At 25.3% G+C, this 23601-nt stretch overlaps 1 protein-coding gene across 2 annotated transcripts; it reads left to right on the top strand.

The window, feature by feature from the left end:
• Positions 1–987: 987 nt before the first annotated feature.
• Positions 988–22156, top strand: LOC136076744 (NACHT, LRR and PYD domains-containing protein 12-like). Of its 2 annotated transcripts, none has more exons than XM_065790146.1 (6): positions 988–1257; positions 7137–7444; positions 12120–12167; positions 13331–13378; positions 16618–17961; positions 21400–22156. In XM_065790146.1, the coding sequence occupies exons 1-6, from the start codon at positions 1247–1249 to the stop codon at positions 22083–22085; spliced, it is 2445 nt and encodes an 814-aa protein (XP_065646218.1). In that variant the 5' UTR covers positions 988–1246; the 3' UTR covers positions 22086–22156. The 2 variants fall into 2 exon arrangements, with proteins under 2 accessions (XP_065646218.1, XP_065646219.1); XM_065790147.1 differs by lacking the exon at positions 21400–22156 and adding an exon at positions 19956–20308.
• The last annotated feature ends 1445 nt before the right edge of the window (positions 22157–23601 follow it).

Raw genomic sequence — 23601 nt, 5'->3', positions numbered from 1 at the left:
ACTTTTTTGTGATTTTGGAGATTCAAAACTTAATTTTACTCCAGGGCCCAAAAGCCAGCTTGACGCGGCCCTGTGTGAAAATTAGAAGTTATTAAGGTGCTTTTAGAAGTCCTTACGGTCTTATTACAGATTACCGGAAAAAGCCAAAATAATGCTAATATGCAATGAATTTGATAAAACTTTATGAGTAAACAAAAAATAAGTAATAGTTATAATTAGAGATGTTATACTTCCTAAAATAGCCTATAACTATGTACACTACCACCTGCAAATAACAAAATTTTCTAAGCAAGTTCTGTTAAAATTGACTCTAATTGCAAATTGAATATCATTTGCAATTAGAGTTATTCTTTCTCACATCTTCATATGTACGCATTTTTTCGTAGAGATTAGTTTAATCGTTTTCATTTACGTTTCCTTTTTTTACGAAGTAGAGCTGAATCAACTAGTAATCTGAATCATAATAATTCATTAACGTCTTATGTTAGTACAGGCCGTCGACAAAGGCTTCGAAAAGGGAGGGGGGGGGGGGATACAGTCGTCAATTTTAAAAAAAAGTCTTTTTCTCTAAATTTTTATTTAAAAAAAGATAAAAAATAAAACGATCCTTTAGAAAAAAAGTGGGGAGGGGAACGCCCAGCGCCCCCTCTCTTCCGGTGTTGTCGGCCCTGTAGTATACCCACGATACACACTTCAATTAACCAGGTGGGAACTCTCAACATAGGAAAGTTTCATCAAATATTCGGCAGCTTCGCCCGAGCGTCGGGCCGAATATCATGTGTTTCGGCAAAACCACTATTTTCACTTTAGTCGATGTTAATAACACTATTTAAAACGCGATTAGAGCTGATTAGCTATAAACTTACGCATACGCAACTATTCATACGCAATTGCGTATGCAATATTTATTATACTGGTATAAATATTGCGTGAAATAGGAAAAGCCGCACCCGATTGGTTAACCTTCTTTAGGATGATTCAAAATATAATTTTGAAAAAATAACAAAACGCAGACATACAAAGTTATTGAATTTGTATCGAAAGATAATGAATTAAGTAGTCTGTGTTTTATTAAAAAGTCAAAACTTACTTAGGATCATCCTTAACAACGTGAACCCACCCACATGTTTGAAATGCAACCAAAAGTTAGTAATGTACCATTGCCTCGAACGTATAATAAAAGTTATAAACATTCTGTTAACGCAAATAAAAAAAGGAAGGGGTGTTGAATGAGTGTTTCATATGTATGATACGAATGTAAGTTTATTGTTATTTATGTTTAGCTTATTATTGTTTAGCCATGCATATTTATTATAATATCTTAAATATAATATTTTAATTAATTTTCAAATAAAAATATTATTTAACATTTTTATTTGAATCGAACAGCTTTAAATTTATAATAGAATTTTTTTTTTTTCAATTTTATCCGACCTGATATCTCTCAAATTTTTATTCTAAAAATTATAGTAATAACGTTTTATTTTTAAAAGTTGAACTCTATTTATGAATTTTGGTTTTTCTTATTTAATTTTAAGCTAATCAGCTAAATCAGCTAACACATATTTTGGAAACTCTTACTACCTACTTTCTGAAGATAGCCATTCCATAGGATTTTTTTTTTTGTCAATATGTTTATATATGGTTAACATGGTTGTAAAGAGCTTAATAAGACTTTTTTTCTTTAATAAATCAACTTTAAAGTTTTTAAATGCTGAGTATTTAGAAATTATGTATAAGTGTTAAAAAGGTTCCCCGTTCCATTAGATTTCTTACCTCTTTTTACTCTATATGTAAATTTTCAAACAAATTTGATGTGTTTTGGTTCTTAGGAAATCTTAACTTCAAAAACTACTCTTAAAAAAACGTGTCCTGCGGCAAGTTTTTTCATTAATAGTGGCCTTAACCCTTTCGCCACTGAGTTAATAGCTATATGACTACACGTTATTAAAAAATATATGGCATGTGAGTTAAAAACAGCTATATGACTATGCGTAAAATAACGAACTAGGATCATGATGAATTAAAAGAATATAAAATAAAAATTACTTATCAGAATTTTACAAATAAGACCTTGTTTTTTTTTGTCATAGAATTGGCTTTCAGAATATTAAAAACTTTTAAATAATTTTTATTATCTTAGTAACATGATCAAAATATATCATGTTGTAATTAACAAAAATATATAGTTTTTTTATGTAACCTTAAACAAATAAAGAAGAAATACATAAACATATCATTTTCAAATTTAAAAAAATGAATGACAAATAAAAAATAAGAATGTTAGCTTTATTAATTCCAAACTTATCTAAACATTTTTCAATAATCTTTTTAGTGTGGTCTGCAGTTTGTTTTCCTTTTGTATCAATGGTGCTAAGATTGACAACAATAAATTGATTATCTTTAGAGTATAGGGCATTAGTACCAAGGTAGTGACACATATATCTTGTAGTTGAATCAACCTTTAAACAGATCCATAGTTTATATATGACATTTTTATTTTCTTTGCGATGCTTTATGGCAAGGTTGCAAACTTGAATTCTCATATTATCTCTGTTAAGTGTAAATCTGAACTGTGAAGCCATTTTTACACTAAGTTACACTAAGGACTCATGATCAAATGCCTGGAAAAAAACATTTCAGAATAAATTGAAGAACAATTTTGGCAAAACTGTTTTGTTTTTTTTATTTAATATTAATTATGACAAAGAAATTTTGAATACGTTTTACAAAATTAAACCAAATAGCAAAGTACAAAAAAAAAAGTTAAAAACAATAAGTCTTGGAAAATGAATAGAATAAATGTAAGTCTTTTAGTAAAATTTTTTATTGTTCTTGAGTCGACATTTTATCACGTCATAAAACCTATTCAACTAATGTGTTCTGTTTGTAACTTCAGCATAGCTGTTCTCCTGTAACAGCATAGGTGTTTGGCATAGGTGTTCTTCTTTTAGCATTTTAACTTATCAGCTGTATTTTTCCTATTACTGTACAATTTAAAAGATTATCGTCAACTTTATGATTGTTTTATTTCTTATATGCTAAGTGACTGGTCTCTGTATTCTTTAACAGGAAGAATGTTTCCTCCTGTTGCAAGTTTTATACTTGTGCTATCACCAATAATAGATATTTTTTAGCTTACAAGAAACAACTCTGTCAGAAGTATTTTGATTTATTGATGTAATTAAGGCATAGGAGTTTTCAGCAGTTGTTTTTTTGTTGCAAGGTTAACAAATACCGTTCTGGTACTGCTTTTAATACTTTTTTTAGCCTTAGCTCAAACAGCTCAATAGCAATTGTCATCTTTTTTAATTATTTTTAACTTGATGACAGTCATTTATTCAGAAAGTCTCCAAATCTTTACTGATTGCTTTATCTTTCTGTTTTAAAATACAAGTTATGCAGCTTCAGCAAATTCCAGGCAGATGAGATTTTAGACTTGAGGTTCAGACTGAGTTCACATAGTCTTTGATCAGATAAATCAATAAACTGTTTTCCTCAAATATAGATATTTTTTTGCCTTAATTAACACAACCAAAACAGATCTGACTCTGAATGAAATCTTTTCTGAATGAAATCTTGCTTTTTGCTGACTCATTTTGAACCAAAAATGTTTTTGTTTAGTTTTTTCTGTGAAAAAAGTGCCAAGAAAGTGTTTGTACTACTCTACAAGTACAAAATTTAAAATTTTTCAATACAGAATGCATTATCATTGTAAAACTCTTTGTATAAAGAAGGTTGGAAAGGGTAAGAATCTTTTTCATAAATGGTATTTCCTAAATTAATGCTGAGTACAGCACTGATAGCATTTATATAAATAATTAACGCATGCAAGCTTAATACAACTTTTTGTATTTCACTTGTTATGCAAAAGTTTATCACAAAGTTTCTACTAATATAACCAAACGCTTTATACAATCAAACAGAAATAATGTTATCAAATGTGATATTTAGAATGTAGTTGTGTAAAATTAGAAAATAATTAGGAAGTAAATCTGTTTCTCCAAAAAAATCAAGTTGGCTGCAATGTTTCATGAGAAAAAACAATGTGATTTTTCTTGCAAAATTTTTATCTAAGATGGCAAAACGAAAAACCAAAAAATGTATATAAATGTATATATATTTTCATTCACCTTTACAAAGAAATATAAAGCTTAAAATGAAGAAGCTTGGAAAGGTATAATCACTGTTACTTGATTACATCCAGAAGAATTCTTATCTTGTTTGTATTTCTTTATATTTTTCCTAATCGAAAATGTACATATAAATAAAGAAAAATGTAAAGTATATTGAAATATACACATTTTAGCTGCCTTGACCCATAAAACACAGGTCTGTATAAGTTAATTCTACCATTTCTATAGTTATTTCTTACTTTAATATTTTTTAGTAGGCGTTAAAAAAACTATGCATATTGTCTACCTTTTAAAGTTTGAATAAAAAAATAATTTATAATATAGTTAACTTTTAAATATTTTATACTCTTCTGTAGTTGTTTCACAAACCGCTATATATTAGTGGTTCAGATATAAGTATCCGAAGCAGTTATTCTAAATAATATTTAAAATACCCGCTTGATATGTGTTGATTAATTACAATTGGTATAAAAAATTTAAAGAAATTTTAAAATTAGACTTGAACATATGTGAATTTGACATGACCCTTATAATATGGGTCATGGTAAGTCTATTTCACACCTACCATATCTATACTTATTTTTTATATAGTCTTTTTATATAGCCTTTTTATTTCAATAACTTTTAGTAAGTGGTTGAAAATAAAAATCAGTCAAATCTTTGTTTTGAGTAAACAATTCTTGTTCAATACTACAGAACTTCTATTTGTAAAAATGTAGACCTCTATAAAAAAACGGGTATGAACTTAATTTTTTTCTTTATTAAGTTTCTGTTAAGTTTTTATTAAATTTTTTTCCAGACCATTCCGAGCTTAATAGGAGCTTCGCTCCATTATTTATCTTTAAAAGAAAAAAAGTTTGAATGTAAAAACCTTAACCTATAAGAAAAAAAAGTTTTCTCTTTAATGTGTGTTATACATGCAAACTTAGTTACCTAAGCACATTAACAACATAAACATCTCTATTGTGACATATGCACAAAAAATTTCTACTGCTCAACATAGTTGCAGCGAATTAATAAAACTTCAATCGAAATCATTTATAAAAATCTTATCTTTGACAATCTTTGACAAACTTAGGTTTTAAATGAAATGAAATAAATGAAAATTTACTTTTGTTTAATACAATTTCTTCTTTTAGTGTTTTAATCTTTTTATTTTAAGTTTTTTTTCTTTTTTTTTAATGCAGAGTTTTAAATTTTAAATTCAATTTTTATTAAATATTTTGTGTTGAACAATATTGAATTTAATCTAGGTGAAAGTACTTTAGTAGTAAAGTCTAATTTGTCAACTATTTATGCCACAATGAATGATGGTAAAACACTAAACACTGTTGTATCCAATATGCTTAAGAAAAGAATTTCATCTCAATTCTGCTATGTTTGTCTTGCAAATTCTAAGGAGATTGATTTGAAACTATTGAGAAAAAATAAAAAATTTAAGCAAGCAAGTTTTGAAACTTGGAATTTGCAGTCTTTATTTATGGATGCGCTGCATGGAGTGGGTTTTTAATACTGCTTGTAAACTCTTAGCAGTAAAGCAAGGAAGAAATATTCACAAAAGAGTTAAGAATTTATTGAAAGCAAAAAAAAATTCCACATTTATTCAAGATACAATTGAAAATATGGGTTTCTTTTGTCAGGAAAGGAAGTGGCACAACCAATACTGAAAATGTTGCTCGCAAATTTTATAATTATCCGATCATGACAGGGGGAAATTTAAACTAGGATATCAGAATGATTAAGTTGTTTCGAGATTTACTTATTGATATGAATAGCACAGCTTCAAGACCAGATATAAATTAACTATTCTAGGAAGTATAAAAAGAAAAAGAAAGACCATGAACTAAATGAAGAACTGATGAGCTGTTCTGCAATGAATTAAAAAATGGCTATTTTCATAGCCACAAGTAATTAAAAACATCTATTAGAATAGAACGTTGAGGAACTTTTAAAAAACCAAAAAGCAAAGAATCAGATCATAGCAGATTTTTTTATTATTTTCAACGACATTTTATTATTAAATTGTGTTTCTGATTTAATTCATAAAATTATATAAATATCGGCGCTTTCGGTTTAATGAAAAAAATTATCCAGACTAATGTAGTTTGCTGGATTAATCTAAAATTAGTCCAGATGAATTGAAAAAAATACGAAAAACTTTTTTTATATAGAAACCTAATATTTTTCTTTTAAATATAGAAATAGAAACAAAAATTCGACGTCTTGTGAAATAATCAGTTCAATATGTTGAATCCTTTATTTAAAAGCCTATTTCCTCATTTAGTATTTGAGCAACGCATCGTGAGTTTTTTTGCTTCAAATTGTTTTAAATAAAACTAAAAAAGGTCCTTTTTTGTAAATGATTATAAATAAAAAAAAAAGTCTATAAATTTCATAAAAAACTAAGTTTTTTTTACTTAAGAATATTTTAAGAAGTTTTTCCCTTAATAATAAAAGTAAAGAAAAAATTTATGTGCTAGTAGTTGTAGCTATTTTTCTTCCATTTCCTTGACAAATATTTTATTGCCTAAATATCTTTGCAACAGTTAAAATAATTGCAGTACCAAGCAAAGTCCTCACTTAAGTATAGCATTCATGAATCTGAAATTTCACAAGTTTGCAAATTAAAGCTAAAGTTACGATTCCATAATATACTGCAATTATATTATTTAGCATAAATTCTCAATAGGCGTATTACAATGTAAATAAATTTTAAAAGATTGCTTGTAGTCCAAAGTAAGATTTTTGGTATTTTCCATTCATAGAGCTAACCACTTCAGCCACTATAGTGTATTGTTCGATAAAAGTTTTAACACTATTTAATAAATAAAAAATTTTATAAAATGGCAAATAAATGCTATAAATCAAAATAAAGAAGATGTTGCTGCAATGCAATTAATTAATATATATATATATATATATATATATATATATATATATATATATATATATATATATATTTATATATACATATAAGTATGTATTAATTTTTTTTTTTAGAAACATCAAAATGGCGCAAAATAATACATATGCAAAGAAGTGTGAAAACATTCTTTATAGCCAAGAGTTCATGTTGAGTTTTAGTGAATGTGTTGGAGTAAGTTGGAAAACTCTTGGACGTAGGTTAAATATTGAAGAACATTATTTAAGTATGATTGATGAAGATAATCCTAAAACTGACGAAAAGGCGTATTCAATGTTAAATACATGGATGCAAATGAGTGATAATCCAACATTTGAGGAGTTAAAAACAGCTTTAAGAAACATGAAGAGAATAGATTTAATAAGAAAAATTGACAAATTTACAAGTAATTATTTTTTAACTAATGATAATAAACTAATTGATAATTTTTTTGTGTGTGCAAAATATTTAGATTTTCTACAGTAAAAACTCTTATTCAATGATAGTGATGCTATAAAAGACTATTTAATTCCATGCTATGTTCTTTCTACGACAGTCGAATTGCAAAATCTATTCAAATAAAATTAAACTAAGTTGGTTATAATATTACGGACTTAAGAGCATTATCTAAACTTCTTGAAAACTTTTCTAATATCTCAACAGTGTTATACTAGTGTTTTGTAAATTATTAAAATGTGATCATGTGTCCTAAAATATTCTGAAGTAAAGTTTTACAGTGATAACTGTTTCAAACTTAATAAAATATAAAAAACTATAAAACTCAAAAAACCATTGTCATCACCAAGTTCTCTAAACCTTTCTCTAATATTTGTGGTCTATGAAGTAACTTTTCTTTGCTAAGTCTTATCTCTTTCAAAGTTCAGAATAATTTGAATCAGCTGTTTTATCTTGTGAACTTATTGTTGATGGTCATTTTCCTTTAATTTGTAAAGACTTAAATAGTCACATGCTTGGTCTGGCCATTTGTATTTGCAAGAATTCAACCATTTGTTAGGAAACTAGGTTTGAATTTACAGACTATTCTTTTATGTGCCTTTGTTTAGTACTACTTCACTCTATCACCTTTCTTATTTTCTATACCGCTCTCTTTTATTTTAAGACTGTATTATTTTGGATATTATTTCTGATCAAGTTAATCGAGTCCTTTCTCTTTATTCTTAAGCCAATATCATTGTTTTTCGTAACGTTAATGCTTATCACACTGAAATGGCTTTGTTCTAGTGTTAATGACTTTGCAGAATTCCCCTATCATCATATCTCTTACAACTACCCTTAAGCTGACTTGGACTCTTGCCATGATTTTCTTTGTTCCTGCTGATAAATTTGCTTATTATGTAACTTCTTGGATTCAGGCTGGCATGGAATCTTTTATTCCCTCTTGACAATTCCATGTCAATCTTCACTCTTCTCCATGGTTTTCCTTTTATCGTGCTGCTGCAATTTTCAATTGTAACCATTACTTTCATATTTAACGTGAAAACAATTCTTTAGAAAACAGACGTCTGTTTACTATTGCTAGAAACCAATGTAAAAAGAATTAGTCTAAGGCTGAAGCCCGCTATTCTCAGGTCACAAAATCTCGTATTTTATCTCAAATGTTATGCTCCTGAGACTTCTAGAGAATCTTTAACAGTGTCTTTTATATAGGCAAATCTGTTATTCCACCTCTCTTGCATGCTTTATATTTTGTAATCTTGCCTAAAGACAAAGCTGAATTATTTGCTAAGAACTTTTCATCAATCTCATCTTTTGATTCCACTAATCACATTTCCTAACTGATAGCCAACAAACAGGTCAATCCATTGCTTGGCATTCGTATCTCTATCCAGCTTCTCTATCTAAAGACTCTTCTGCAGCTTGTGGTCAATACAACGTACTTGCTATAGTCTTGCAGAAGTGTTATTTGGAGCTGTTGTCTATACTTTCAAAACTATTTAACAAGTGCTTATCAGAGTCATGTTTTCCAGCCTGTTGGAAAGTGACGTCTGTTTTCCTTATTTTTGAAAATTCTTGAGAGCTAACTCGTCCAACTACCTTCACATTAGTCTTCTTCCTATCATTAGCAATGTTTTTAAGTTTTTAATTAACAAACATTTAATCTTTCATCTTGAATCTAATAAATAATATCATCAATATGGATTTTGATCTTCTTGTTCTTCTGCTGATTTGTTAATGCTAATAACTTATAGGTTTTATCCTGCATTAGATAGATGTTGTGAGGCTAAGGCAATTGCTCTCAACATTTATAAAGTCTTCGATAAAGTTTGGCATGCTGGTCCTCTCCATAAGCTCTCTTTTTATGGTGTATCAGGTAACATCTTCAAGGTTATTGAAACCTTTCGTACCAATTATAGTATAAAAGTTGTTCTCAATAGACAGCACACTTATTCATTTCCTTTAACTTATCCTTATCCATATCCTTAGCCCTATACTTTTTTTAATTTACATCTAAGGTGGTATTGTATGCTGAACATTTTACCATTTATTCTTGTCTTGATAAGAAGCCAATACTCTCTGATTGCTTTAAGGGAGCATTTGAGCTTGATAAGGATCTCACTTCTGCTATACCATAGGGCTCTTAGTGGCTGGTGAACTTTAATTCAGATAAAATTTAAACTAAATTTTTTTTGGCTTATCTTTTTCATAACAATCTAGATCATCCTATAATTATGAACGGATGAATGAATAAATAATTATGAATGGATGAATGAATATTTATGAACCTTCTGCTAAGGTTGTATCTCTTTATCATGATGGCCGCTTTCTTCCTCTGGTTTCTATTCTTTATTTCTATATATCTCCTATCCATCCTTGTATTAAATACTGTTGCCATATCTGGAGCAGATCTTCAAATGATCTGTATGTTAGTCTCATTTTTTATTCTTCCTGATTTAATTGATAATTTTTATATTGATAAAAAGTAAGTTGTCATTCATTCTGAATCGAATTTTCACCACAAATAATTCAGCAACAGAAAGTTTTTGCTCAGACTCAATACGTGTTAGAGAGATAATCTCCAGTGCCTTGAACAAAGTTTCATGATTGGCCATTCTCTTTTTAGTAACTTCATAGAACAATGCTTTGAATTTATGGTTTGAAATGTGACACTGTTTTTTTCCCCGATGCTGATTTGTATACTTGAGTCAGAGTTGTTAACAAGGCCAAAAGTAGCAGACCAAGGCCACATGTTGCAAGGCTAATACCAAAGCCAAGATTTTAGGTCAAGGCCAAGATTAGGAGTTTCAACGCCAAGGCCTACTCAATCATTTTCAAGACCAAAGACTTAAGTTTTTGCCTAACGTTAAGGCCACTTATTAACAAAACTATAAGTAACGATTACTGTGAAAATAAACCACATAATGTAAAAATAAACCAAGGTTGTGCTCAGAGTCATACTTTCAGAAACATACTTGTAGATATGTATGAAGCCGAAAACAAAAATACATAAAAATAATGAATAAAAACTTTTAATTCTTTAATTTTATATTTATTTTTTTTGAAGGCCAAGGCCAAAACAAAGCCAACAGTTGCTAGGCCATTTTACTTCTCAAGAAAACAACATACTATGAATTTTTTTTTTAAAAAAAACATACTATTCATGTTACTCTGTTTTTTGATGCCTATGCTTTCAGAATTTTTTTTCTGCTACTTAATACTTCGTACCCAATTCTTTCTGATATTATTGTTTCTAAAAAAAAATTATTTGTTAATGGTAGATCAGTTTTACTTTTACTTGGTTGTATTAGGTAAAATTGAAAAATGATTGCAAGGAGGTTTTTGAATTTTCATTTATTAATTTATTTTTATGTAATATTAGTAAGCATAACCTTAAAAAACCTTATCAAATCTTATAAACATCAAAGTTATAAATGAAATATTCAAGTGTGTAGAGTAAAGTAACATAAATATTATTTACTAATAAATAAATAAAAAATTTTGATTTGTTGAATAAGTTTCGCTACGTCATTAGCGGTGCTACAAAATATTCTTACAAAAATAGCGTTGCTTTTTTGAAGTCAGTTTGTTAATAAAGTTTAATTGTTCTTTAAATGAAGATGTTATTGCTTGTAATATGTAATACTTGTAATAGAAGATTGTTATTGCTTGTAATAGAAGATTGTTATTGCTTGTAATGGAAGATTGTTATTGCTTGTAATCGAAGATTGTTATTGCTTGTAATAGAAGATTGTTATTGCTTGTAATAGAAGATTGCTATTGCTTGTAAATAAATCCTAAGCGATTACAGAATACGAAAAAATAGTATAATGACAAAAATGCATGTCAGTTACAAAAACATTAAATGCTTCATAAGAAACAGTTATAGGATGATTTGGTTAAATTGTCCTTTAGTAAAATCCAAAAAGTTTTGTTTATTCTGAAGTTTTATTAAAAACTGAGTTTTTGGTTGTTAAAATTGTGTGCAGATATATTCAAAGTTTTAAATAAAGATCCTTAGTTCAAGCATTTCCAAATTTTTAATTAGCAGAATGTGAATTTTGCAATGTTCTGGCAGTTTTTTTTAAAAATTTTTGTTGTTTACAAAATTAACAGATACATTTTTTGCACGAACTCCAACAGGGTTTGAATAAATGAAAAAATCTAGCTAATGAATATCATAACAAAAAATTTTAGTTTAATTTGTTAAAAATTGTAGGAAAACATGTTTAGTGGCCTTGATTTTTCATGATAATGAAAGTGAAAGAAAAAATTCTTGGTTCATAAAAAAATAACGTAGCTTTTTTTTGCATTTGAGTTCAAGTTGTAATGTTAATAAAATTTTGAGTAATAAAAAAATTTTTTTGTGGATTTTTTGTTACTCGTAACAAAGTTTACAATAAGAAATTTCATCTCAATTGTCATTTTTTTAATTCTATGAAATACAAAGGAAGAGCATACATTTTTGAAGAAAGATTTTATATTGCTTGTAATAGAAGATTGTTATTGCTTGTAATAGAAGATTGTTTAGGACATTGTTTTTTAGTTTTATTCTTTTGTAAGTTTTGTGTTCTTTTGTGCTCACAAAAAATTTTTTTTTGAAACATTTTAATTTAATCATTTAGAAACTCCAGGTTTACCAGAAGTAACTTCAAGATTTTCTGCAAACAACGGTAATTATGTTTTTTTTTTTTAATTACTTTACATTTAGTATATTCCAAAATGAATTGTAGTAATCAGGTTTTAATAACCTTTTGTTTGCTTAAAAAGTAAAGGTAAAGCTTTAAATGTAAGGTAAAAAAAGTGAATGGATCAGTTTTACTTTTACTTGGTTGTTTTAGATAAAATTTAAAAATGATTGCATGGAAGTTTCTGAATTGTCATTTTTCTAAATTTAGATCTGCTATCGTCATATCTATTTTTATAAATATTGTATTTTATATTTTATATATTATGTATTTTAGGCAATTACATTCAACTCTAAATGTTAGGTTGAATGCTGAATGTTGATATTAATTTAGTTTTTATCAGGTTGTTAACTCTGAGACAGTATCTTACGTTTGAAAAAAAATTGCATTAAATAAAATCAGATTTTAACATTTTTGTCTTTATCAAGAACCTTTAGTTTCCTCCTTTGCATTTTGGTTATGTAGGTTTCAATTTTATTCAAAGCCATCACTTAATTTATTTTAAATGTAATAATAGTAAGCCTAACCTTAAAAAACCTTATCAAATCTTATAAACATCAAAGTTATAAATGAAATATTTAAGTGTTTGGAGTAAACTAACATTAATATTACTTACTAAAGAACAAAGAAAAATTTTGATTATTTGTAAAAGTTTCACTACGGTATTAGCAGTACTACAAAATATTGTTAAAAAAATAGTGTAGCTTTTTTGAAATCGGTTTGTAATTAAAATTTTAATTAATGCTCTTCAAACGAAAATGGCTAATAATATTATCAATATTAGTTAATATAATTTATTGTATATTGTTAATTAATGTTCTTTAAATGAAAATAGAAGATTGTTATTGCTTGTAATAGACAATTGCTTTTGCTTGTAATAGAAGGTTGTTATTGCTTGTAATAGAAGATTGTTATTGCATGTAATAGAAGATTGTTATTGCTTGTAATAGAAGGTTGTTATTGCTTGTAATAGAAGATTGTTATTGCATGTAATAGAAGATTGTTATTGCTTGTAATAGAAGATTGTTATTGCTTGTAATAGAAGATTGCTTAGAACATTGTTTTTTACTTTTATTCTTTTGTAAGTTTTGTGTTCTTTTGCGCTCACAAAAAAAATTTTTTTGAAGCTTTTAAATTGAATCATTTAGAAACTCCATGTTCAACAGAAATAACTTCAAGATTTTCTGCCAACAAAGGTAATTATATATATTTTTTAAATTACTTTACATTAAGTATATTCCAAAATGATTTGTAGTCATAAGGTTTTAATATCCTTTTGTTTGATTAAAAAGTAAAGGTAAAGCTTAAAATGTAAAGAGGTAAAAAAAAGTGACCAATTTTAGTAATTTTGGTGGTTTTTTGTTGTAAATATAAATTGTATTACAGTGTTGTAATACCAGAAGTTATCCTTGATTTTTTTTGAAAATGAAAATTTGGACCAAGACCCAATTATATCACTAGTAATACTTTGCTCAATATGTTTATTTGTGCAGTGGTCTTGTTTGAGTTTCTTGAGTTTGTTTTTTAGAGCTATAGTTTTAAGAGAGGGAGTTGCATCAACAAAAAAATATATATATTTAAAAAAATTATATGGAGAGAATTTGTTTTAAAAATACATATCCATATAAAAAAAAAAAACTTGTTAAAAACTCAAATTTAAAAAAAAACAAAACATGATAAGCATAACTAAAGTTATCCTTGGTTTCAAAGTACTAAGAAAGATTTCAGATTTTTTGAGAGCTAAAAAATCTGCAATCAGAGGAAATTTTTCAATCTAGACATTAGACCAGATCTCAGCTATAATTTTGTCAACAAACTAAAAATTATAACATACCTGCATTGTATTTTGTGTTGAAAAATATCTGTTTTTAATAACATGTGTTTGCTCACTGCATAGTTTTTTTAACGATTAAGTTTACATAATTAGCTTATATTTTCTCTTTTATATTTTGTCTGTGTTGGTTATAAAAAAAACATTTGCATTCCATTAAGCGCTTCAGTTTATGTCACAACTAGAGACTTTTAGCAACATGAAAGTTGTAATTAAACAATGGATGCAGTTGTAATGAATCAATAGATGCTTGGGTTTTAAAAAAAATTTTATTAAAAGTTTTATTAAAAGCTGAACTTTTGATATTAAAATTATGTGCAGACATATTTAAAGTTTTAAGTAAAGATGTTTAGTTTGTATATAGTGTACTAACACATTCAAATTTTTAATTTGCAAAATGTGAATTTTCAAAAGTTTTTGGCGTTTTTTCTTAACATTTTTGTTGTTTACAAAGTTAACACTTACATTTTTTACCGTAACTCCAACAGGGTTAGAATTAATGAAAAAATTTAGCTAACAAAAAATTTTACTTAAATTAAAAATTGGAAAAATAGGAAAATACTTTGTGGCGTTGATTTTCATGAAATTGAAAGAAAATATTTTAAGAAAATAAAGTAGCTTTTTTTTGCATTTGAATTCAGGTTGATATGTTAATAAATTTTTGAGTAATGTTAAGAAAAAAAAAATTTGTTGTGGATGGCTATACTAGTAACAGAGTTAACAAAAACAAAGTTCATCTCAAATTTCATTTTTTTTAATTCTATAAAATGATAAGGAATAGCATAGATTTTTGACCGAAACTTTTTTTATCTTGTACACTCAATTGTGGTTCAAAGTCAATAGACATGCAAGTTTTGCAAGCAATGACTGCAATGAAAAGAAAAGATCTGAAAATCTGCGCACTTTATTTAAAATACTGTAGCAGAAGCACCAGCAAACCTTGCTGAAAAAACCTCAGTTTTCCTGTGCTAGCTTTAACATTAATTAATGGGTTGGCAGAAAAAAACTTTTAGTAAAGTTAGCAATTAAGTAACTAATAGATAATAGTTAATAGATAGTAGGAACTTGAGTATTAACTGCAATAGACTTGTATGACATGTTTTTACTGTGTTTCAATTATTGTCAGAATGTTTCAATGGGTTCGTTGACCTTCCGGGTGAAATGGTAAATTGTAAAATGTAAAGTAAAAATTAACATCTTAACAAACAAAACAAAATTTCAATTAAAAATTTTGAAAAAATCTTAACAAACAGAAATAAAATTAAAAACAAAATAAATAGTCTTAAAAACAAAATAAATGTTCTTAACAAACAAACCTTATTTCTATTATATTACTCTTTAGTTCATTATCATATAACTATGTAAACATTGCATGGGGTAGTACTAATAAAAGTAAACTTGAAAGTTAATTATACATAGTAAAATTGATATTAAATAAAAACGATGAAATATCGCCATTTAAACTAAAAGACGATTATTTAAACTAAAAGATGACTACGTAACTTTATTTCCCTTTTGGAGTTAAATGAAAAAGCTTGACATTCTTAACAACAGAAACGTTTTTAATTTAAATTAAAGATAAATAATAGTTAAAAATAAAAAATAAAAAGATTAAGAATATTTCTTTTATTTACAAAAGATGTGTGAAAAAAAACAACAATAAAGCAAAAGAATCTTATGCTTTTACAAAATCTTGTAGATTTAAACTTTTGATTTTTTTAAATTCAATCAATTTTTAAATTAAACTTTTCTATTCTCATTGGGATGAAACGTTTTGAAAATAGGCAACATTCCCTTCTATTAGTAGCAGTAATGACTTCATAACTTTTAATTCAAGTTTTTGTACAGAATAGGAAACTGCTTTCTAATTTAAACTGAATGCACCATTTAATTATTATCAAGTGAATAATACTTTATATACTTGATTATATACTTAATAAATATATTATAGACTTATACTAATATAATATATATTAGTGTAAGTATATATACAAATATAATACATAAATAACTTATATACCGACATTTATTTTAAGAAGTACATTGTGAAACTAGTGATGTAAAATTTTTTCTTTTGTTGTTTGTGAGCACGGTTTCTAAAGTTTCAATTCAAAGTTGTATAACAAATAAACTTATACGTATTGTTTATTAAAACTTTTTTTTTAATTTTTAGTTTCGATTAGCACTAACTTTTTAATATTTTAGTTTAACTGATTCGTTAACGTTAAGTTATTTTTACATTTGTGCATAAAACAAATATTGAAAACATTGTATATATTGAGAGCTTTCATTTCATATAAAAAAGACTTGGCATAAGTAAAACGGTGTAATTTGGCCATTCCAGCCTTTTTATTGCTTCTTGCTTAAACAGAACTCATCGCAAAATGTAATAAGAAGTCTTTACTCAAAATAATAAAACAAAAATCTAAATAAACACTTGGTTAAGAATTCAAATTAATTGTAAATACAAATTTCAGAATTAAAATGTAAAATTTGTTATGTATAGTTTCTGAATTCAAAACTATGAGACCTGTGCATACTAAAATATTTAAGAAGTGATGATGATGATGATGATGATGACTTCGATCAATTGTTTATATTTAGATACATCAGAGATGTGCACAGCACTGAAAAATTATTATCGTGAAAACTATGGGAAAATAAATGAAGTTCAACCACCGTTGAAAGTACCTGCAAATGTTGATCTGATGGATAATTTTGTTGATCTATGTATTGTTGATGCAGTTAATACTCAAATGGATATTGTTTTTAATTTTGAACGAAAAAATTTTCTTGTAAAGCAAATGAACTATAAACCTATTCCGTATAATGAAATTTTTATGAAAGAAAAGTCTGTAATATTAATATCTGGAGTAGCTGGTATTGGAAAAACATGGTTGCTTCGAAAATGTTTGCTTGATTGGTCAAATAATTTAATTTGGAAAAGTGTTGAACTTGTGTTTTATTTGGAATGCAGAAGGCTTAATCAATATCCAAATATTTCTAATATTAATGAATTACTAAATGTTTTCTACAAAGATATTATAAATGATTTCAAAATTAGTAATCATCCTGCACTGTTTATCATTGATGGATTAGATGAGTTTAAATTTTTAAATGAGTTAATAAATCCCAGCTCAAGTTGTAAGTATCCAATCGTTAATGTTTTAATAGAAATTCAAAACTACAAATATGTAGTTGCTGGTAGAGTTTATGCAATTGATCAATACCAAAGTATATCTACAGAGCATAGTAATAAGTTAACCATTCAAATAATGGGATTTAACCAAAAAGGAATACATAATTATATAGAAAATAATGTTAGAGAAGAAAAAAAAGATGTTGTAAAAGAAACTTTAAACAGCTCTCCAATTGCAAAAGCCATGGCATCTGTTCCATTTTATTTATGTTCCATGTGTAAAATTATTATTAATTCAAAAGAAAGAAATAAAAATTCTTTCTTAACAATGACAAATTTATATGCAAGTATTTTTTTATACTTTTTTCAAAATCACATCATAAAAACAAATAAATTGATGAATAAGATAATCGAAGATGATTCCAATAAAAAATATATTTTAAATATTTGTAAAATTGCATATGAATTGTTTGTTGAAAATAAAGTAATTTTTTCAGAAGAAGAAATTCAAACTTTTATCATTGATTTTGATAACAATGAAAGTAATCTTTTTGGATTTATAGAAAAGATTGAAACAGATGAGGGATGTTATTATCAATTTGCACACTTAACAATAATGGAGTTTTGTGCATCTGTATATGCATATAATTGTTTAAGTATTGAAGAGATTATAGCCAAAGAAAAGCTGTTGAGTTGTTTATCAATGATTTGTGGATTAACTAATAAAAGCCAAAATAGTTTATTAAAGTTACTTGTTAACTTAAATCCTTCAAAAAATGGTTCTGAAGAACTTTTGTATTCTATTTTAGGTAAGTTCTATTATGCAAAAAGACATGACAAATATATAAATTTTTACCTTATTTTTCTAAAAAAAAATATTTTTGTTAATGCAAATTATTTTGGGGGTAAGTAGAGTAATTCTGTCATTTCTAAATTTTTTGTTGTTTTATAATGTTATCATGTATATAGTTTATATTTATTTATTTTTATACTATTACAAAAACTTGATTAAAATCAATTAATTTGTTTTTAAAACAAAAGAAAAACAAAAAATGGTTTTAAAATAAATATTGAATTATTTATCAAATTTTTAAGCTTTTTAACTTTATGACAAGTGTTTTTATCTAAATTAAAAATAAGCTAAAATTGTCATCAGTAATTATAGTTAACAATAATCAAAGATTATCAAAAAAATATATATATATCAATCTGATGACAGATTGCATATTGATAATATTAAACCGTTTTTAATATTAGCGATTTTAAATATAAACCAGAGTTAAGGCAGTTCATAGCAAGCGTTGTTTTTTTTACCTAATTTTTCAAGTTTTGTTTTATAGGTAAGTATAATGTTTTTTAATCTGTTATGTGAGTTATTTTTTAATTCATTTTTTTTCTTAATAGGTATTACTTTTGTAAACTAATAATAATATGCAAGTTTATTTTTTTTAGTAGTCCACTTAGTAACTCACATATTTCACTTTTCTTCAAGTGACTTTAATATGTTAATGATGCCAAAGAAAGATAATATAAACGAAAACCGCAATTATTTTTTTGTTCCAATTTTTTTTTTCTATAATATTTTATACAGAAACTTATTTGTTTATGTTCTCTAGCACATTTTAAATTAAAAGTCACATTTTCAATCCTTAAACTTGGTTTATAGTCATTTTATAAAATGTGATAAAAAAAAATCTTGAAAATTTACTTTTGTTCGCAATTCGCTAGATTCTCATTTTATAAAAATTGTTGCGATAGTTACGATACGTTTAACTATTAGCAAAACGGTTGTTTACAATTTGATTATAATTTTGTTCGAATTTTCTGAAAGATTTTTTGAAGTTCGATGATCGAGTTTTTGATATTTAAAATCACACAATTTGGTTTTTTTTCTTAAAATGTTTTAAGGAATCATTTTGTCACCATCGTTTATTGAAATTAACACTGATAGCTAAACTTTTTAAATTTAATAAGTTGTAAGTATTCTTCAGTTTTAATTGTCGTAGTTAATAATTTAAAAAATCTTGTTTTGAAACTAAATTCAAATTGTTACAAGACCTTAGCTTGAAACAATTTTTTTTTTATAGAGCATATCATTTTTTTTTTGGATACATTAAATTATTTCATAAAATTTAAGAAAAAACAGATCTTTTGATTTAGTTTAATTAGAGTGAACAGTATAATTTCGTTGAGAAAACTAAACGTTTGATATCAATTAGACATTTTTGAAGTTATATTGATTTTAATTTAAAGCTCATTTTTTTAATATAAACATCAAAATCAAGCGTGTCGTATTGATTTTTAAACATTTTGAGATTTTAATCGATTGTAATTTTAATTGATTTTCTTTTCAATCTATTTAGTTACTATATATTTCCACGATTTCGCACTTTTTTTTTGTTAATTAACAGTCGGTCCAAGTTTTAATCGTCCAATATTACTTACCGGAATAAAATATAATTCCTGTAAATAATTTTTTCGTTTTTTTTTCTGCTTACAACGTATGTTTAATTTTCGCCAAGAACGTCTGTAACATTAGCTTAAAAAGAATACAGAGAAATATCAAATATATAAAGTAAAAAAATATATTTATAAAATGATTGTGTGAAATAAAGATTTTAACGACTTTTAATATTTGTTTTATAAATATTTCTAAAACAAAATTTTTCCATTTTATTAGCGAAAAACGTTTTGGTAGAAAGCAATAGATTCGTTGTTAGTTTTTATTTTTTATTTTTTAACATTAAATTGATTTAAAAATTTGTTTTTAAGTGATGTTTTTCCACTTCATTCTTCTATTTAGTATTTTATCTGGTTTGCCTCGAAAAGTTATTGGTATTTTTTTTAAACCTAAAATATGAATATTTGTGTTCGGTTTGAAAATGCTACTTATACAGACTTTTATTTGAATTTTTATTTGGGAATCTAGAATTAACGTATTTAGTAAAATGTATTTGATGCCAACCCTGGTAGCTATGCTTTAACAACCCAGGTAGTTATGCTTTAACAACCCTGGTAGCAATACTTTAACAACCCTGGTAGTTATGCTTCAACAACCCTGGTAGCAATGGAACTATTTTTAACTATGATTTTGACTATTATTTTGCAATAAGTTTTAATCTTTTGTTTAAAAAATTTTTTAAAAAGTTATAAAAATCTTTTGTTTTTCGTGACCTGTTCTTATTTCTTTTTATAAGTATTTCTTATTTCTCTGTGAAACTATTGTTTATTCTATTAAAATGCATCACATAATATATTTCATATTATAAAATATACAAGTTATAAACAGATTATATTTTGTATTAAAAAACATAAATTCTCTGTGATGATTTTTTTTTTTTTTTTTTTTTTTGAGTTTCAAATCAACGTCGAAATCGAATATTTAAACTCTCACTCTTTGAGTTTTTTATGGTTTTTTTCACATATTTCAAAAAAAGATAGTCGAAGGAGATTTTCGATTTTATATTTCTAAATTTAATTTTTTAATACGAATTCGATTTACAAACTTTTATTCAAAATCTGTGTTTGAATGAAGAACGATTTCCTTGTGTATTATTAAAACAACTAAACGATGTAATTTTTGTAAATTTAAATTAATTTCTACGTTGGTTTGAAATGAATTACGAAGTACTTTTTTTTTTGTTCATATGAATTAATTTGTTTTATATTTTTTTAAGCATGTTACATTTATAATAAAATAAAGTTATTTTGTATATTTAGTAATATTTAACTTTAATTTTAATTTAATTTATTTATGTATTAATATGTAGAATATCATAATTTCGATTATTATTTTAACTTTTTTTTATTTGTTATTTTATTTTTGTTTTTTCTTTAGATCGTCAAAAACTTAAATCAAAAACCTATAATTACGTTGAAACTTTATTGAATTTTAGTAAAAAATTGTTTAATTGAAAGTTACTTTTTTTTATATATATATATAATTTTATTATTTAAACGTATATAATTTAATATTAATGTAAATACTATTATGTAATATATAATGTATTTAATTATAATATTTTTTATTGATTTTTTATTCTTTTATAACCTTATACGTAGTATGTAAATATATTATATATATATAAATATTATAATTTATTATAAAATTATGTAATAAATTTTATATTTATAAATATATGTATCATTATGTTGATTATATTTCATTACATATGTTATTAATTCCGATTATTGTTTAAATTTTTATTTATTTGTTTATTTTTATTTTATTATTGTTTTTTCTTTAGATCGTCTACTTATATTATCTTGTCAATTAAAAAACTATCAATCAAAAAATCATACTTATTTTAAATCAAAAACTTATTACGTTAATTATAATTACGTTGATTTATTCATTGAATGTTTTTATGAAAATCAATCATCATTTAATGATAAAATAAAATTTATCGTCGATGAACGAGAAGAATGGATGGACAAGAAACGAGAGTGGAATATTTCGATTGACGATGGAAAAACTTCTTACAAAACTTCTTGTGAAAATTATTTCGTAAATCATTACATTAAATCTGGAAGAAAGTTATCGAGGTTACATGTTAATAAAAATATTTTAAGTGATGAAGAAAAAAATCTTATAATTCAATGTTCAACAAATGTTCGCCAAGTCAAATTTTTTTGTCCAATTAAATTCGAAGAATGGAAACCGAAAGATAAGATTAAATGGTTGGTGATACTCATCTCACGTTATTTAATAACGAAAAAAGATTTTGAAGAAAATTTTCTTCCGTGGATTAATCTTTGTGAAGGATTACAACTTAACCTTCACGACGACATCGATTTCATTGAAGAGATTTGTGAATGGATTCGTTGTTCGAATGTCAAGGATTTGTGGATCGTGTACCGTGGAAAATATTTTTATAACCTCGATAAATTAAAAAACTTTATAACACAGAAAAATGTTTATTATCTTAAGTAAAATATAAACTATAATTATAAAGTAATAAATGAAATATTTAATGTATTATTTTATAATCAAAATATACGAATTAGTTTTAATAATTTTGTTTTGTTAATGTTTTAGTTTTATATTTTTAATTTAAAAATTTAAATTTATAAAATATAATTAATTTTATTTTTAAATATTAGTAATAGTAAAATAATCAATTATTTTATATATTATTATTGTATTTATTATTGTTGTTATTATTGTTATTATTATTATTATTATTATTATTATTATTATGCAACATGATTATTTCTTTCAATATATATTTATAGTAATGCAACATACTAAAAAGTTTTAACACTTTTTCAGCAACCTCTTAAATGAATGTTTAAAATTTTAGTTTAATTAACATTAATTATAATTTTTATTAAATGAATATAATAAGATATATAGTTATAAATAAATAAATAAAAACTAGAATTATTTTCGTTTTCTTTTTTGATAAATTGATTTTAAATAACATAGACGTAGAGGAAAATTTTTTTGAGGTTTTAAAAAATTTGAAAATATTAATAACGCTATGTGGAAATCTTTTGTTTAATATTTTATATATTTAACATTTTTGTGGAATATGTTTAATATTTTTTGAATTATTTTAATTTTCGATTTACTAAATATATTTATGTTCATGAACAACTATTTTAAAAATTTAAGGATTTCGCCATTTGTTTCTTCAAACGATTTTTGTTGTCAAAATAAAAAAGTTCGAAAGTTTTGTAGAATTTTTATTCGAAGTTTTTTTGTTCGGAAATAAAAGTTTTATTTTAAGTTACAAATAACGTTCTTTGCTTAATTGTAAATTAATAATTAGATATTAATTTTAAAATGTTAACATCTTAAAAAAGTTTCTTTTGTAATAAAATTAAATTAAACATGTTAATTGAAGAAAACTGTTTCTTAATTAAATAAATTATAAAAATTTTTCTAAGAAAAACCATAAAGATGTACCATGTTTTGTTTTAATCATGAATAGTAAAACTTGGTGTATATTAAGTTTATAAAGATTAAGGGCATTAAGTTTCCTAAAAAGAGATTCGTAATTAACCATTTTGTTAACGCCAAATAAAATCCTGGGGACATTTTTTTGTTTCCTGTTTATTTTTTTGATTTCTTTAGTTAACTGAAATAAGTAGTTTCTCAAGCAATATTGCAGTAGGTAAGACAACCATTGATAAGTAAAATGTATATATTTCATATTATATAAGATTTAGTATTAAAAAATGGTCACTATTTATAGCATAATAGAAATAAAAAGTATACTTTTTAAAGACTTTGTATTAACAAATAGTCACTCTATATTTAGCATAGAAGAGATTTTTGAGTATTTATTTCTAATAGAATTTGTATGAAATTTCCATTGTACAGTTTATTGGGGGAGGTGGGGCTACTCAAAAACGTACTAGCGCGTACTAGGGGCGGTTTACCGGCGTTTGTTTTTTTATTTCTCCTCAAACTTGATTTTTTTTTTTTAACGAAAGCAATAAAA

Source organism: Hydra vulgaris, chromosome 02 (assembly GCF_038396675.1).
Source record: "Hydra vulgaris chromosome 02, alternate assembly HydraT2T_AEP".
In the NCBI taxonomy this organism is placed as follows: domain Eukaryota; kingdom Metazoa; phylum Cnidaria; class Hydrozoa; order Anthoathecata; family Hydridae; genus Hydra; species Hydra vulgaris.
This window is presented reverse-complemented; position numbering and strand designations above follow the sequence as displayed.